This window comes from Balaenoptera borealis, assembly GCF_965194805.1.
Source record: "Balaenoptera borealis genome assembly, chromosome: 1".
NCBI lineage: Eukaryota > Metazoa > Chordata > Mammalia > Artiodactyla > Balaenopteridae > Balaenoptera > Balaenoptera borealis.
This window is the reverse complement of record NC_138860.1, coordinates 149133135-149151176: the sequence shown is the minus strand read 5'-3', so window position 1 is coordinate 149151176 and position 18042 is coordinate 149133135. Positions and strand designations below refer to the sequence as shown.

The 18042-nt window shown below is 38.0% G+C and overlaps 1 protein-coding gene across 1 annotated transcript in view; it reads right to left on the bottom strand.

The window, feature by feature from the left end:
* Positions 1–14390: 14390 nt before the first annotated feature.
* Positions 14391–18042, bottom strand: part of NDC1 (NDC1 transmembrane nucleoporin) — a 50688-nt gene continuing 47036 nt past the window's right edge. The window contains exon 18 of the mRNA XM_082357062.1: positions 14391–16890. Within this exon, the coding sequence (XP_082213188.1) occupies positions 16827–16890 (64 nt within the window). The 3' untranslated portion in view covers positions 14391–16826. The remainder of the gene's footprint in view (positions 16891–18042) is intronic.

Sequence of the window (18042 nt, the reverse complement as noted above, 5' to 3'; positions counted from 1 at the left end):
CAAGGTTCACCTTGGCCCCTTCTCCACATAACCTGCTTCCCCTCCCAACCAAACACTAGCACACAAAGCCCCTCTCAGAGCATTTATATTCTGCCTTATTACATACCCAATTATAAACTATAGACCCCTTGAAGGCACAGACTTTCTATGTGTATGAGAGATAACCAGTGGTGTGTGGATTTGAACACATGTACTAAATTGTTTGAAGAGGTCAAAAAGTTGGCAAATGAGGCTACGACAAATGTATATATGGAGTAAGGAATGATATAGTTGATTATTCACATTTTTATTAATTAATATTTTAATTTGTTAAAGTAAATATCAAGTTCATCCGGTATACACTAGTATTATGTAATTCATATACTTCTTTTTGAGCCAGTATTAAAATCATAGATACCTATAGGCAGAAAGCATTCTGAAAAATAGAAGAATGGAATGGTATTCATGAATAAGTTTTAAATGAATCTTTCAATTACAAAAATCAATTTTAAGACATTTGATAGACATCTTCTTACCATAATATTTTCTTCTAAGACTTTTTATCTCTTTTGTGAAAAATATACTTACCTTACTATGAGACAAACTCAAAGACTCATGCAAAATTAGTCAGAAGGGAACTTAAAAATCATTCAGTCCAATTCTTTTATTTTGCAGTTGAAATAAAGGTTTAGTGATGAAATCTTAGCTCAAAGTCACACAGCTAGATGATGCCAGACTAGAACTTGCTTCTTCCAAAATCAAACTTCAAACTCTGGAGAAGAGACTGTTCACAGCCTATGTTAATATTCATTTAGAGCCCCAGTAACAGAATCCCAATTTATTTAGGAGTTACATACAACCTCTAAAAGACATTTCCCAGGCTCCCTTGCAGCCAGATATGGCCTCATGACTATGCTTCAGCCAATAAGATGCAACGGTAAGTGTGTGGACTTTTAGGAAGTCTCCTTGAAAGGGAGGGGATTCACCATTCTCTCTTCTCTTCTTCCTTCTTGTCTCCTGGAATACAGATATAATGGCTGTAGTTCTAGCAGCCATTTGGGACCATGAGGATGAGAAGCACACCTTGGGGCTAGCTAAGTAGAGAGCTAGAATGAGCCTGACTCCCTGATAACTTCAGGAAGCAATCCTGAGACAGCCTATTTCTGGATCTTCTTTTATGTGAAAAAAAATAAATAAATTTCTATGTTACTTAAGCCACCATTATTTTGAGTTTTTCAGTTATATGCAGCCAAACTTAACTAACCCATCATACTTACTCCACTGTAAACCCATTCCTCTCCCATCTCAGCAAATGGCAATTTCAGTCTACCAACTGCTCAGGCCAAAAACCTCAGAGTCCATGTTACTGACTCGTTTTCTTTCATACTCCACAACCATTCCACCAGCAATTCTCATCAACTCTTTCTTCGTAATAGACCCAGACCTGTCTGTTTCTCATTGCTTTCACTCTCACTCTGGTCCCAGTCACTGCAGGTGACCCTTGAACAACATAGGGCTCAGGGGCACCAACCCTCTGTGCAGTAGGGAAATCTGCATAGTACTTTACAGTCAGACCTCCATATCCGCGGTTCCACGTGCATGGATTCATCCAACCACTGATTGTGTAGTACTGTAGTACAGATTTAGTGAAAAATAGCTGCGTGTAAGAGGACCCACGCACTCCCTTGGTTTTCCTCTTGCTTCTCTGGCAACTCCTGCCCCTTCTTCTTTCTTCATCTTCTATTCAGCCTTAAATGCTGGCTTAGATCTTCTTCCCTCTCCGGCTCTACATATTCTCAAAGGCAAGGTCATCCATCCATATCCCCAGAGCTGTCACCATCATCTAGAGTATCATCATTAAGAATTCCAAAGTTAGAATATGAAAAAGAATATATATATGTATAACTGAGTCATTTTGCTGTACAGCAGAAATTAGCACATTGTAAATCAACTCTACTTCAATAAAATAAATTTTAAAAAGTAGTAAAAAAAAAAAAAAAGGACCCACAAAAGTTTGAACCCATTTTTCAAGGGTTAACTGCATCTTCTCTCACCTGCTTTACAGCAGTAGCCTCCTAACTAGTCTCCCTGCTTTCTTTTTTTTTTTTTTTTAAGATTTTTTTGATGTAGACCATTTTTAAAGTCTTTATTGAATTTGTAACCATACTGCTTCTGTTTTACGTTTTGGTTTTTTTGGCTGCGAGGCATGTAGGATCTTTGTTCCCCGACCAGGGATCAAACCCGCACCCCCTGCATTGGAAGGCGAAGTCTTAACCACTGGACCGACAGGGAAGTCCCAATCTCCCTGCTTTCATTCTTACCTGTTTTCCAGAGAAGAGCCAGATTTAATTTTTTTAAACATAAGTTGGTCCACGTTACTCCTTCGCTCAGAACTTTCCAGTGGCTGCCCCTGACTCAGAGTAAGAGCAAAGTCCTTGTTGTTGTCTACCAGGCCTAACATGATCTGGTCCCCTCCTCAGTCTCTGACCACAGCTACCGCTCTTCCCCTCACCCACTGAACCCCGCCACCCTGCCCTCTTTGCTCTCCCTTGAACTTATCAGGCATGCTCTGGTCTCCAGGTCCACTGCTTTTAGGAACTCTTCCCCCAGATACCCACATATCACCACTCTTACCTCATTCAGGCCTCTGGCCAAACATCACTTTATCAGGAGGGCGTTCCCTGACCACCCTATCTAAAATAGAATCCCACCCCCACTATCTACTGTCTAATTGTTCCCCTGTGTACTCGCCACCACATGATGTTTGTTTATACTCATTGTCTATCTCTCCCACTACAGCCTTAGTGTTGCTACTCTGAGCAACTTGCCATCCACATGGAAACTTGTTAAATATTTGCTCGCAACAAAAATAAGCCAGTTCCATCTTATTAGTTAATTAAGAAGATCTATAAGGGTAATATGGTTTTCTGTTCTAATAATAATAAGCATTATTATTACAGTTAACAGCAACCACAAAACATTAAAAATTTTGAAATAAGAATGATGGACAGCAGTACGTCAGACCAATTTGTAAGACTGACTCCAGAACCAAATGTCCTTTTATAGCAGTCCAAGAGATACAAAGCTTTTTCTTACTGTTCTCATATGACCTCTTCAGTGAGAACAGGGTGGGGTCAAATTGACCACTTGTTATTTGGTGATGAACACAGCTGTCTTCTCATAACTCTCCAGCTTTATGGAAAATCCTGATAATTTATTAATGTTTTTTAAAACATGAATAAATAAAAGTCCACTAAAACAGATTTATCTTTTCATTCACAAACAGCTTATTTCTTGTCAAAGTTAGGAAGTTTTTCCGTTGGATTTATAAATTGAAATTAGAAATCTTTTTAGTAAACTACTCACCAAATAGGTCTTAAGCTTGAGACATTTTTGGAGACAATGTATTACTAACATTTGTTTTCCTGTGGAGAAGGAGCAAAGGCTGACAGAACATCACAGTTCCCATCTTCAGAGGACCAAGAAGCCAAGTTTAGCTTCTTCAAGAACATTTGCAAGGAAAAACAGCAAGCTATTTCTGAGGCTTTGCTTCAGATGACTGCTAAAATATTCCTTCTTTGAAGAAAAAGTATAGCTCCCAAGAAAATGAAGAGCCGAGCTTTGAAGACAGAACTCCCTGCATCTGAATCCCATCTCCATTAGCTGTGTGCCCTTGGACTTCTCCTCACCTCAGGCTCCCCTTCTGGAAAACTGAGCTAAGCATCACAACCACTCCAGAAGATAGATGGCTATTAAAGATAAGAGAGTGGATAGTGTGGAGCACAGGGTCCGGTACCTAGTAGGTGCTCAATAAATGTTATCACTACATAAACAACTGTCTACAGAAGTCCACGCAAGCCATCAGCACTTTTAAACGTAATATATTACAAAATTGATTTTTTTGGAACATTTGGAAAGTACAGAAAAGTATGAATAGAAAACCTCCCACCAGTACTCTATGAATAAAACCTCCCCCAAGCAAAAGAGAAGTGGTGTGGACTATCATTTTTCCTCTGACAACTTTGAAATAGTGACCTCTGCTGGCCAGTGGAAAACATGAGCTTTCCAGTCAACTCTCGCGACTGAGCAAGGGTTGAGTCAGCCAGGCTTGGTCCGTGTCCCAGAAACAAAAACCAGGTGTTGCATTACAAGGGACAGAAATCATCACAAGGGTTACCACGATGTAATTGGGATGTTAACAAAATTAAAGGCTGGCCTTTCCATTTGCTTATCCGCCCAGAAGTTTCTTTTTTTCAAACTCCATGGTCTCCTATTTTTAAAATGTCATAATTACATGCAAATGTTACAGTCAAAAAACAATGCAAGGGGCATTAAAAATCAATCTTCCATGTAAGCCTCAGATTTTCCAACATGATGATCCAAAAGCAGCAGTGGTGACAAATGTGTAGAAAACAGAGTGAAAAAGTCAGAAGGCATCATTAAGAATATTACAACAAAAGGAGGAAAAATATCTTTGGGAACACATGTATGATTCAGCTGGGGTAAACAGCCAACTACAAAGAAGGCTTTAAAAAACCCTACAAACCTCTTACAGATATGACCCAGAAATCCAGTTAGGAAGCAGTCACGACCCTTTTCTTCAGGCAGAAATAAGTTTGATGGAATAGGCTGCCCAAGAGTCTATTGGCTGAGATATTTAGACATGAAACACATTCCCACCTCTTAAGGTATGAAATAAAACAGAAGTTGCAAACTGGCAACCACAGGGCTGTGTGGTTTGATTTGGCACTTACTGTATCTTTTTTTAATTAATTAGTTTCCAACACTCAACATCATTAATCATTAGAGAAATGCAAATCAAAACTACAATGAGATATCATCTCACACCGGTCAGAATGGCCATCATCAAAAAATCTAGAAACAATAAATGCTGGAGAGGGTGTGGAGGAAAGGGAACACTCTTGCACTGTTGGTGGGAATGTAAATTGATACAGCCACTATGGAGAACAGTATGGAGGTTCCTTAAAAAACTACAAATAGAACTACCATACGACCCAGCAATCCCACTACTGGGCATATACCCTGAGAAAACCATAGGTCAAAAAGTATCATGTACCACAATGTTCATTGCAGCTCTATTTACAATAGCCAGGACCTGGAAGCAACCTAAATGTCCATCGACAGACGAATGGATAAAGAAGATGTGGCACATATATACAATGGAATATTACTCAGCCATAAAAAGAAATGAAATGGAGGTATTTGTAATGAGGTGGATGGAGTTAGAGTCTGTCATACAGAGTGAAGTAAGTCAGAAAGAGAAAAACAAATACAGTATGCTAACACATATATACGGAATCTAAGGAAAAAAAAAAAAAAAAAAAGGCCATGAAGAACCTAGTGGCAAGACGGGAATAAAGACACAGACCTACTAGAGAATGGACTTGAGGATATGGGGAGGGGGTGGGGTGAGATGTGACAGGGTAAGAGAGTGTCATGGACATATATACACTATCAAATGTAAAATAGATAGCTAGTGGGAAGCAGCCGCATAGCACAGGGAGATCAGCTCGGTGCTTTGTGACCACCTAGAGGGGTGGGATGGAGAGGGTGGGAGGGAGGGAGATGCAAGAGGGAAGAGAAATGGGAACATATTGTATATGTATAACTGATTCACTTTGTTATAAAGCAGAAGCTAACACACTATTGTAAGGCAATTATACTTCAATAAAGATGTTTAAAAAAAAAAAAATTAGTTTCCAACATTTTAAAAATGGAGATTTCACAAAAATCTGAATTTCTGCCTTCTTAAAAACAAATGGGGAGATCTAGACATACCAGGCAAGCACTCTCCCATAGCAACAATCAACCAGGGCCAAACAGCAGTGGTTCCTTTATTTTATTTTATTTTTTAATTAATTTTTATTGAAGTATAGTTGATTTACAATGCTATGTTAGTTTCTGCTGTACAGCAAAGTGAATCAGCTATACATATACATATATCCACTCTTTTTTAGATTTCCTTCCCATTTAGGTCACCACAGAGCATTGAGTAGAGTTCCCTGTGCTATACAGTAGGTTCTTATTAGTTATCTATTTTATATATAGTAGTGTATATATGTCAATCCCAATCTCCCAATTCATCCCATCCCCCCTTCCCCCCTTGGTAACCATAAGCTTGTTTTCTACATCTGTGACTCTATTTCTGCTTTGCAAATAAGTTCATCTGTACCATTTTTCTAGATTCCACATATAAGCAATATTATACGATATTTGACTTTCTCTTTCTGACTTTCTTCACTCTTTTTTGTTTGTTTGTTTTTGGCCATGCCGCGTGGCATGCAGGATCTTAGTTCCCAACCAGGGATCGAACCTATGCCCCATTCAGTAGAAGCGCAGAGTCTTAACCACTGGACCGCCAGGAAAGTCCCTTACTTCACTCTGTATAACAGTCTCTAGGTCCATCCATGTCACTGCAAATGGCATTATTTCATTCCTTCTTATGGCTGAGTATAATCTCACTCCTGGGCATATATCCGGAGAAAACCATGATTCGAAAGGATGCATGCACCCCATTGCAGCACTATTTACAATAGCCAGGACATGGAAGCAACCTAAATGTCCATCGACAGAGGAATGGATAAAGAAGACATGGCACATATACACAATGGAATATTACTCAGCAGTTGTTCCTTTAGATGGGGCACGTCCTCTCCGGTTTGCTGCGTTCCCCATCCTGACAGCCTTACTCATCACATCACCTGTTTGGCTTTTGTAAGCTCGAGATTGAGACCCCGGGTTTCTTTTTCTTTTTTTAAAATATTTATTTATTTATTTGGTTGCACCGGGTCTTAGTTGCAGCGGGCGGGCTCCTTAGTTGCGGCACATGGGCTCCTTAGTTGTGCCAGGCGGGCTCCTTAGTTGTGGCATGAGGCATGCACGTGGGATCTAGTTCGTTGGATTGAACCCTGGCCTGCTGCATTGGGAGTGCGAAGTCTTAACCATTGCACCACCAGGGAAGTCCCGTGACCCTGGGTTTCTGACCAACCTAAGGCACTGAGGATTCAGTTAAAACAATTATCAACCATGTGCAAGGTACTTCAACAAGCACTGGGTTCATAAAGAGACATGATCCTTGAACCCAAAGAACTCATATATCACCATTTCCAGTAAGACCAAGTAAACTGGTTAATTATAATACATTATGACATGTTCATTGAAAAGATACAGAGGTGGTAAAGACAAAAGTGATAAAATTCACTTTCTAGCTTTTTGAGATGCTACTCAGCCCACTGATGTTCAGCCTTTCTTCTTTCCTAATAGATGCATTTTAAAAAAATTAATTAGTTAATTTATTTTTTGGCTGCACTGGGTCTTCGTTGCTGTGCGCAGGCTTTCTCTAGCTGCGGCGAGTGGGGGCTACTCTTTGTCACGGTGTGCAGGCTTCTCATTGCGGTGGCTTCTCTTTATGCGGAGCACAGGCTCTAGGCACACGGGCTGCAGTAGTTGTGGCATGCAGGCTCAGTAGTTGTGGTGCACGGGCTTAGTTTCTCCGCGGCATGTAGGATCTTCGCAGACCAGGGCTTGAACCCGTGTCCCCTGCATTGGCAGGCAGATTCTTAACCACTTCGCTACCAGGGAAGTACCCTAATAAATGCATTACAAGGGTATAAATGTCCCTCTAAGCATGGCATTAGCTCTACCTCACAAGTTTCAACATGTATTCTTATTATCACTCCTTTAGAATCATTTGTCTAATTCCCACCTGTGTCATTTTCTGTGGGAGATTTTGAAGTGTATTTCTTAATTTCCAAACATATGGAATATTCTAATTATCATTTTTAATGGATTTCTACCTTAACTGCCTTACAAATATACTCTAAATCATTTTAATCCTTTGAAATTTGTTGAAACTTGCTTTATGGATCAACATATGGCCAGATTTGTAAATGTTCAATGTGAGCGTGAAGAGAATGCCTGTTTTTTAGTTATCAGGTGCAGTGTTTCATATGTGTCCATTAGGTCAAGTTTGCTGATTGTGTCATTCAAATATTCTACATCCTTACTGATTGCTAAAATCTACTTGTTCTATCAGTTACTGAGAGAGGTGTGTAAAGAATCTTGTTGTAATTGTGGATTTATCTATTTCTCCTTGTAAGTGGTTCTGTCAGTTTTTGTTTTGTGTATTTTTTATTAAGGTATAACATACCAATACATAAAGCACATAAATCTTACATATCCAGTTCAACAAGTCTTTTACGTATACACCCAAATAATTCAAATCAAGATATAGAACATTTCCAGCACCTCAGGTTTCCTCATGCCCTTCTAAGTCAATATGCTGCCCCTCTCTCCATTACTATTCTGACTGAGGACGATAACATGAAGTTTTACCTGTTCTTGAAATGCATAAAAATGTAATCGTACAGTATATATTCCTTTGTGTCTGGCTTCTTTTGCTTAATACCATGTCTATGAGCTTCATTCATGTTGTTATACATAGCAGTAGTCCATTCTTTTGCTTGCTATGTAAAACTGCATTGTAAAAGTGTAGCACAATTTATTTATCCATTCTACTATTGACAGACAATTGTCTCCAATTTGGGGTTATCGTGAAAAATCCTGCTGTAAGCATCCTTGTAAACATGACTTTTGGTGTGCACACACACTTATTTTTGTTGAGTGGTATCTCAGTATAGTTTAAATTTGTATTTCCCTAGTAACTGATGGTGCTGAATACCTATCTTCCTTATAAGCCATTTCAATATCCTCATTTTTGAAGTGCCTGTTAATCTTTTGCCCATATTTTTAAATATACTTTAAGGCTATGTTATTAGGTGCATTAACATTTAGAACTGTTATCTTTCTCATGAATTGAATCTTTTATTTTGAAGTGCCCCTCTTTATCTCTAGTAAGGCTTTTTGCCTTATACATTATCAAAAATTAATGCAAGTATACCGGCTTTCTTTTAGTGTCTGCATGTTTCTTTCCTATTTTTTTATTTTCAATGTATCTTTCTCTAACTGTGGCTCTTGTTGACAGTTAACAGTTCAGTTTTGGTTTTTTGTTTGATGATCTTTGCTTTTTGAGTGGAATATTAGTTCATTTATATTAATGTAATTACTGATATCTTGGGTTTATTTATTTTTTGGTGGCCACACAGCATATGGGATCTTAGTTCCCTGACCAGCGCTCAAACCCATGCCCCCTGCATTGGGAGCGTGCAGTCTTAACCACTGGACCGCCAGGGAAGTCCTGATATCTTGGGTTTAAATCTACAACTTATTATGTGGATTTTCTTTGTCCTGCCTGTTTCAGATTTCTTTTTTCCTCCTCCTTTCATTCATTTTTTGTTATTTCATTCTTTCCCTGCCTTCGTTTGAAACTTTTACTATTCTTTTAGAGGTTATCCTTAAGTTACAATGTACACCTTTAATATATCAAAGTCTACTTTTACTCTATTGGCACTTTCTCTCTATTCCCAGACAACATAAAGACCTTAAGATATTTTACATCCCAAATACTAACGTATATGTCATTATGCTGTGTACTTTAATTCTCTCTGTATTTAAAACCCCATCAGACATTACTATGTCTCATAAGTCAATATTCATATTTATCCTTTTTGTTGTTCTTAATTTCTTCCTGCTTCTCTATCCTTTCTTATCCCTGAAAAAACAAAAAAACAAAAAAACCCTACATTTACAAATTAAGTTCCTTTTAGTGTGACCTGTTGATGAAATTTCTCAGCTTTTGTCTGAAAATGTTTTGAATTTCCCCACTATTTTTGTAGATTAATGCTGGATATGGAGTTCTACGTTAGTAAATTTCTTTCAGCACTTTAAAATTTCCATTACATTCTCTTCAATTGTTTTCGTTGAAATGTTAGCTGTCTAGTTGTTGCTCATTTAAACATGGTCTTTTTTTCACTTCTGGCTACTTTGAACACTTTGATTTTTAGCACTGATGTACCTCAGTGTGCACTCTTTTTATTTATCTGTTTAGGGGTCATAGAGCTTTCTCAATCTGTGCCTTGACGTTTTATCAATTTTAGAAAGTTCTTTGCTATTAAGTCTTCAAAATCGTTTCTGTTCCATCAGATCACCATCTCTTTCCAGGACTCCAATTACATTTACAAACTTTCTCATTATATTATCTCTGTCTTAATCTGTCATCTGTATTTTGATATTTTTTACTTTCCATGCTTTATTCTGAATAATTTCTTCTGACCGATCTTCTAAGTCAATCTTTTTCAGCTATGTCTATCTGCAGGTAAACGTATCCAATGACTTAATTTTATTCCATTTTTCTGTTCTAGAATTTCTCTGTGGTACTTTTTCAAATTGTGCGTGTGTGTGTGTGTGTGTGTGTGTGTGTGTAGTTTCTACTACATATATATGTAGTTTCTAGTTCTCTAATGAATTAAAATTTCATTTTTTAATCTTATTGAACACAGTAATCATAATTCTTTTAAAATCTTTGTCTGATAACTCTACTACCTGGAGTCCCTATGGGTCTATTCTATTGTCTATTGCTTTTATTATTCTCATTCATGTTGTCTCTTCCTGTGCCTGGTTATTTTCAATTGTCTGCAGACATTATATCTGAAAAATCATTTGTAGAAATAATTAAGACCCAGGATGTTGTTTTCCTCCAGAGATGATTTATGATAGCTTCTCCCAGGAGCTAGAAACACTGGCAAATAGAGATTACTGCAATTCAATTTAATTAGGATTCTAACTCAACTACAGCTCATGCAATCGACTTCCTCTTCACCCTTCCTTCTAGGTTGCAGCCCTTTGGGGTTCCAACCCAAAGCAAGGGGACTTACCAGCCCCTCTTTGCAGGCCCTGAATCCCAAATTCTGTCCCCTATGTTGGAAAACTCTGGAAACTGCCCCTACCTGACACTTTATCCTGATCAACAAAGGTAAGTTCTCAGAAGCCATGTTGGCACTACATGACCTTGTCCCTGAAGCCTAATTAGACCCTTGGACACTTGATCCATTTAGGCTAATTTCTTTCAAACAGGAATTTGGTTGGCATTCAGAAACAGATGGTCAGTCTACATCTATTATATGTAAACTCAGGAGTTAGAGGGCAGATGGAGTGAGTAGCAGAAAGCCACTAGGCAGAGAGACAGAATAAATCTTTGATGCACAAAGAAGCAGAGAAGAACCATTTAGAGGTCCTGAGAGCTTTCCAGGTTCTTCATGGGGCCCAGAAGCAAATCTATACTTGTGCTCACCAAGACTTTCCTGTGCCCTTGGGATCAACTCCCCTTCTTATGCTTAAGCTAAGTTGGGGATTGTGTCCTTGCAACAAAGAATCATAATATAGCAAGGGAGGGACTAGTGTTCAAAAATTTTTCAAGACTGTAGACCGCTTTACTAGCAAGTTGAGAGATTAAAAAGGATAAATCAATCAAGAGTCAACATATCTTCAAGACTATCAAGTAAAAGCATGTGATTCAGAGGTCATCTTCCAATGTTTCTCTGCCAGAGACATCTCATAGGTCTTCCAGAACTACCATCAGAACTACTTTACCATCAGAATCACTTGCAAGGCACACTCAACAGTATCTGGTAAGAGATATGTGTGTGCAGGGAGAACATGAGCAATTAAAGACAAGGTAGAGCCACACAGCTCCTGAAAAATAATGCAAGGGACAAAGTGGGAGAGCACCAGGACACCTAAAGAGATGCTGCATTCTGGGTAGGCTAGGAACAGAATAGATGCTCAATCAACAATGAGACAGCACATAGCAAGACACATCAATTCTGTAAATAAGTAGAAAAAAGGTCTTTGCAAACAAGGGTTACCTCCACTTACTTCTTCCACACAAGGAAGAACTCTAAGGGGGTAAGTTTGTACTATCAGGGCCTGGTATACAGCAGGCAGTTAGTAAATGCTGCATGAGTAAATGGAAGAATTAACAGCATTTTACAAAAACAGGTCTGCAACACTTTGTCTTAAACTCCTGAGGCCAGATGTTTTGAATAAAGAATTTTTCAGATTTTAGAAAGGTAATAAAGATGTATATTCCGTAACACTCTAGTGGGGTCTGGAACAGCACCTTATAATCACACTACAGTGAATGTAAACGTAGTCATACTACATGGAATAAATTAAGTCTACAAATAACCTCGTATCAGTTAAGGTCAGGTTTAGCAAATATGTTTTGTCACCAAACTTACCAATAAAAAAACCTATGGATTTCAGAATTGTAGATAAGGTCTGCTAAAGATGAAAACTAGTGGGCTTCCCTGTTGGCGCAGTGGTTGAGAATCTGCCTGCCAATGCAGGGGACACGGGTTCGAGCCCTGGTCTGGGAAGATTCCACATGCCGCGGAGCAACTAGGCCCGTGAGCCACAACTACTGAGCCTGCGCGTCTGGAGCCTGTGCTCCGCAACAAGAGAGGCCGCGATAGTGAGAGGCCCGCGCACTGCGATGAAGTGTGGCCCCCGCTTGCCGCAACTAGAGAAAGCCCTTGCACAGAAACGAAGACCCAACACAGCCATAAATAAAAAATAAATAAATAAAATAAAATAAATAAATTTTAAAAATATATAAAAATAAAATAAATCTTTAACGGTTAAAAAAAAAAAAAAGATGAAAACTAAAAGTAATCCTAAAAAAGGACTGCTAATTTTCACTTATTTATCAGGAAACTATTGTCAGTGTGATAAGTTTACTGATTAGACACAGTTGAGGAAAATGACTTGTAAGACAGGTCAGAAGAAACTATCCAGAATAAAGCATGGAAAGTCAAAAATATTAAAGTGATACATTGAGAAAGTGTAACGGGAATCCTGGAAGGAGAGACAGCTCATAATCTACAAGGGGAAGCAGATTTGTAATCAGTTAAGTTACAATTCAATGTGATAAGGTCCAAAACAGAAAGAATGACAAAGCATTGAGAAAACACATTGAAATCTATCCAGGAGCATGAGGGAAAGCTAAGCTCGTTGTGAAAAATGGGAAGTGTGCCAAGATGGAAATTCAGGCAAAGGGAACAATATGAGCCGAGCACATAAAGGTGTGAGAGCAACTCGCGTCAGATCCCTGCTGCAGTTTCAAGATAATCATCCAAACACCTGAATATTTCTCAGCATTCCTGCATTACCTATGGGATCTAACCACATTCTTCAAGCTTTCCAACAAATGAATCAGATGTAAGAACTCTACCTTATAGAAAATCATAGTTCATATGCTTTAGACACTCATCTGAGAGAACAACACATATGAGAAAATCCGCTAGAACAGTAGTTCTTAAAGTATGGTCTCCTGACTAGCAGCATCCGCAGTGTCTGGACACTTGTTAGAAATACAAATTCTTGGGCCCCACCTCAGACTTACTGAACCTAAAACTCTGGAGAGGGGGCCCGGTAGTGTGTTCTAACAAGCTTTCCAACTGATTCTGATGCATGCTAAATGCATCAGATCTCCTGATCTAAGATAAACCCTTCTCATAATGTAATTCTCAGACCACTGCTTGGAATTGGTTACAAACTACATCTCTTGGGAACCAGTCCAGACCTCCTGAAGCAGAATCTGTACTGAAGTGGAGCCCAGACTCTGCACCTTAATAAGCACTCCCTGTGAGTCTGATGCTTCTGATTCCAAGTTTCAAATGCCACTGCATCAGATTATACACTCCTGGAGGACAAGGACTCTCTTGTTCACAGGTCAATTTGTTTCTAATAGCTGGGCCATAATAGACATTCAGTGAGTATTTTTGGATGATTAGCTAGCTCCACATCAACGTGCCTATCACTACAGCAACTGCCACGCTGCTTAGGACCATGACTGGGAACTCTAAGGGGGTGTGTGCTGTCTATCCCCCCTTCTTACCCCTCAAAATGATAACGATTTTGCTTATTTTAAAATGGTGGTCAGCAGCTTGTTAAGAGTAGCTGGATTATTAACTGATGAATTAAATTCATCTTTGTTTTAAGCTGTTTGGTTCTAAGGAAACATAACTATGGATTGGGATAGCAAACAAGAAAGTTGAGGGCCTTAATATATAGTACCTCAACTACCTTGATGTGAAGTTCAGACTAATTTAAGTAAAGCTGACAGACAAAACTTTTAGTCTGGTGGAATATGATCCGTTTAGAAACATTATTCTGGCAAGAAAAGAAACCTCTATTAAGAAATGGCTTTCAGCACCTGCATCCTTTGTTTAGTTTCGGAAAAAAAGGCAGCCAAGACAACGAAGAAAGAGGCTTTTAGAATTCAGGCTCCTTAGAGTTACCATGAAACACAGATCACCTACCAGATTAGTCCAACCAGGGGCAAAAGCTCATTTCTCAAGAAGTGTTTCAGGTTTTATAAGCAACAACTCTGAGACTGAATTAAAATGGCTAAGGAAACACACATACACACACAACACCCCCCCCAGAAATTAAATAATTGACCTCATAGATATACATATTTCAATTAATAGTCCCATTTTTAAAAACTGTTAATTTATTTTTCTACCCAGTTCAGTATCAGTGATATACAAAAGGATATAAACAGATTACCATATTTATAGGAAGACACACAGAACAATTACCAAGGAATAAACCCAGCAAAGTAACAAATTGTTGCTTATCCACGTCCACTCAACTATACAAGTTTTTTAAAATTCTAGCACAGTGTCCCAGTTCTCTAGGAAAGAAGTTACGTGGATTTATACCTTCCATAAGGGTCAAGAAAACATTACAAGAGCTGATACAATCACGTTTTGTACTGACAGTCAGAGAAAGGCTTTTAAAGAACACCCTCTAATTTTCAGGCCAATGTGTAGTATCAGTGGGTTCATAGGCAGGACGTGACTTCATCAAAGGAAATGGTTCTCTCCTCTTGCTGGCCTCCTAAGATCCTCCTCCCTGTACACAGGCGAAGGAGCTCTCTTTCATAACAGGTGATTGAGCCATACCCTACTCCAACAGATGGTGTGTAGATTAACAACACAATGAGGAAAAGGAACTGACTTCCTTATCTACTAAATACAATCCAGATTTGGGGAAGCAGTTTCCAAATTTCCACCAGCCAGACATAAAGTGAACTATATTGTGTACACAGCACGTCCTCTTGAGAAAAAATAGGGATGAACACATCAGAAATTTTCACATTGCTCATCAAATATACATTTTCCCAAAGTATATGGGAAATGACAAAAACCTAAACAAAGCCAGACATTTTATCTAAGTAAGTCAGAGTTTAAATTCTTCTTTATGGAAGCATAAGGTTAAGAGTTCTTTTCTCCCAAAATGCCTCAGCCAGGGAAAGCACAGAGAATGGAATATAAAAAGTTCAATGGCTTTAAAACATGGAACTCAACAGTTCTCAGTCAACCTAGTCACAATTTTCTGGTCATCTGTAAGTAACTTCCACATTCGAAATTCAACTTTTACATTCAAAAAAGAGATCAACTCCACTTCAGATGCCAAAAAAAAAAAGGCAACAGCCTAGATACTCCAAACACTTGACAACTGGGAAACTGTCTCATAAAGATACTTTAAAGGCCAGCAGGATTCATTTATAATTTGACATGTGCTGGTTGAAGGGGCAACAAATAAATCAAGATATAATACATCAAGTAATCAGACAAATGGTAGACATATATACCACATTAAAGATTCATATACAATTCTGTGCTGGCTTTAAAGAAAAAAACGGGGGACACTAGAGGGAAAAAATGGAAAAAGAATTACAAGGGAGCATTTCAGTCCAAAGCTAGTCCAGTGAATATCTACCAGTAGGATTTCCAATCTTTCACCTCCAAAGTTGATCTAATAAATTATAAAATTACCTACTCACTTTTGGGACATACAACATACTCCTAAGTACAGTAATCCCTCTGACATTTTGGTTTCACTTGCTGATTGATGACTAAGTTGTTTCTGGCTGTAAAGATTTTCCTAATATACTTTAATTAGCCAGTTAACAAAGCAAAGGTTGCTCCCTCTGTGAGGCCAATTAAGCTTTACAAAATAATTTGATCTAATGAAGATGAGGGAAGGAAAAAAAAGGGAAAGTTTCCTGGGTTTTCGTGCAAAACTTTTTCTCTCACTTGAAAAACTCGGCAATCACTTAATGTTTTGTTCCAGAAAAAGAAAGCAAAACTAGTTGAGAAAATACCCATATGCTTATTGTTTACTAGCATGATACAAAATAAATTCATAGATGTTGGTCAATTGTCTTTCGAAAACCAAATGTGAATGTTTAATCTTGTAACTTAAGAACTGAATTTTTCCACATTCCTTTATATAGAGTTAGCATCTGTAAATTGAGACTTTTTTTGGACAATCATGCAAATTTAATTTGTCTCTGAAAACAAAAACACAACCTAACAGATTAACAAAATATGTCCTTCAGACAATATTTTCTGTGAATTTTTCTCCACTGTTACCCTTTTTATCCTTTAGTAAACAGAAACTACTCCAAAAAAGTTTATGTATTTTGAATTTACAGAGAGCTAAACTCTCAGGACGATTAGGAAGGAAGACTAGATCAAGTCAACCTATTTTATCAGTACTTTCTGAGCTGACTCTACTCCTCTCAAAAGTAAACTCTAAAAATTTTCTAGTTATTATTATTAAGCTATATAAGCTACAAACATTTCTACTGCCATAGATGCTTCTGTAAAATTGAATAAAGATTTTATTATACCACACACACAAAAAGTAATCGGTACAGAAAAGGCAGTTTTCGGTTATTCTGTTGAGAATTTCTTTCCATGATTTCTCCCATTAAAGTATAGTTTTCAAAGCAACCACCACGACAAAGGAAGCATCTAATTAGTCCATTTTCTTCTGATCCAAGAATGCTGAACATTTACTGTCCCATCTGTAGTTGTATCAGCAGTGTAATGAACACAGTTTATATTACTTAACTATTCTTTGAACTCCAAGAACTGTTGAAGTCTTTTCTGATGTTCTGCAGATGCTTGCACAGCACTAAATGAAACATAAATTCAAAGCATAAGCTTTATTTTACATTAAGCATATTAAGTGAACCACAGAGCAGAGAGTCAATATTTTTCAAAACAATTAAAAACGAATAGAAATCTTCACATATTTAGTACTTCTGAAAAAGCTGGATGAAAACCCTCCTTAATCTAATGAGGAGGAGGGCTTGCATTCAGTAACAGCATGCTTCTACCTTCTAAAAGACCAAAGCAAATTAAGACTGACAAGTGAAGGCATCAATTTTAACCTGCTCTGCTGTGGAACCTGCTGTGCAGTTCCAGGCCTTGCAGTAGATTTTCTGGATTTTATTATTTTATTTAAACCAGATTCCAACATTATCTTTGAGTTGTGGAGTATTTGAATTGCCTTTAATATAAAATCCTTTAAACTAAAATGTTTGGTTAAAACACAATAGACTCCACTAATCGTTTTCAAAGGTAACAGCTTGGTGGTTTAGATTTACTTTTCCCTTTGAACGTAAGTTATGTCTTGGAGGGGAAAACTGAGTTCTCTCCCCACCCTTGCTGCCACAAAAATACATTACCTGGACAAAAGTGGGGCAAATATATATATTGAAACTAGTATAAAACTTCCTTTTAAACTTTTGGGCACAAACTGAATATACTGAAAGGTTCTGGTTTTCTAGTTGTTGATAGTAATATACCATTACTGAATGATAAAATTCCAGGTAACTGAAGGTCACCACTTTTAAAAGTGTCAAGTCTTATTATAATAATTTGACTACAAATCATGCTAAAGCACCTTATACATTTACATCTCTCCGACTAACTGCACCATCTCAAGTGTATTTTACTGTTCGAACTCTCTCTAGGTGCCAGCGAGGCTGTCATCTCTCACTAAATGGCTCTGAACTTTTTCAAACACCAAGTCTACAGCTTTTCTCATGACTCCCCTCTGCTAGCAGGCACTGTACTATCTCTTGCTATTGTTAGTATTCTTGACTCTAATAGCAGTCTTCCTCTCATATTTTAATATGTTATAGGCTGGAAAACTAGCAAATCGAATTTGCCTAAATTAAGAGTAAATAGGTATTAAATGAATTTCTCCAATGCGTAACTGATCTGCGTTAATTTTCACGCCTCAAATGTTAGCTTCATTTATACCTGGTTCTCAGAGGTG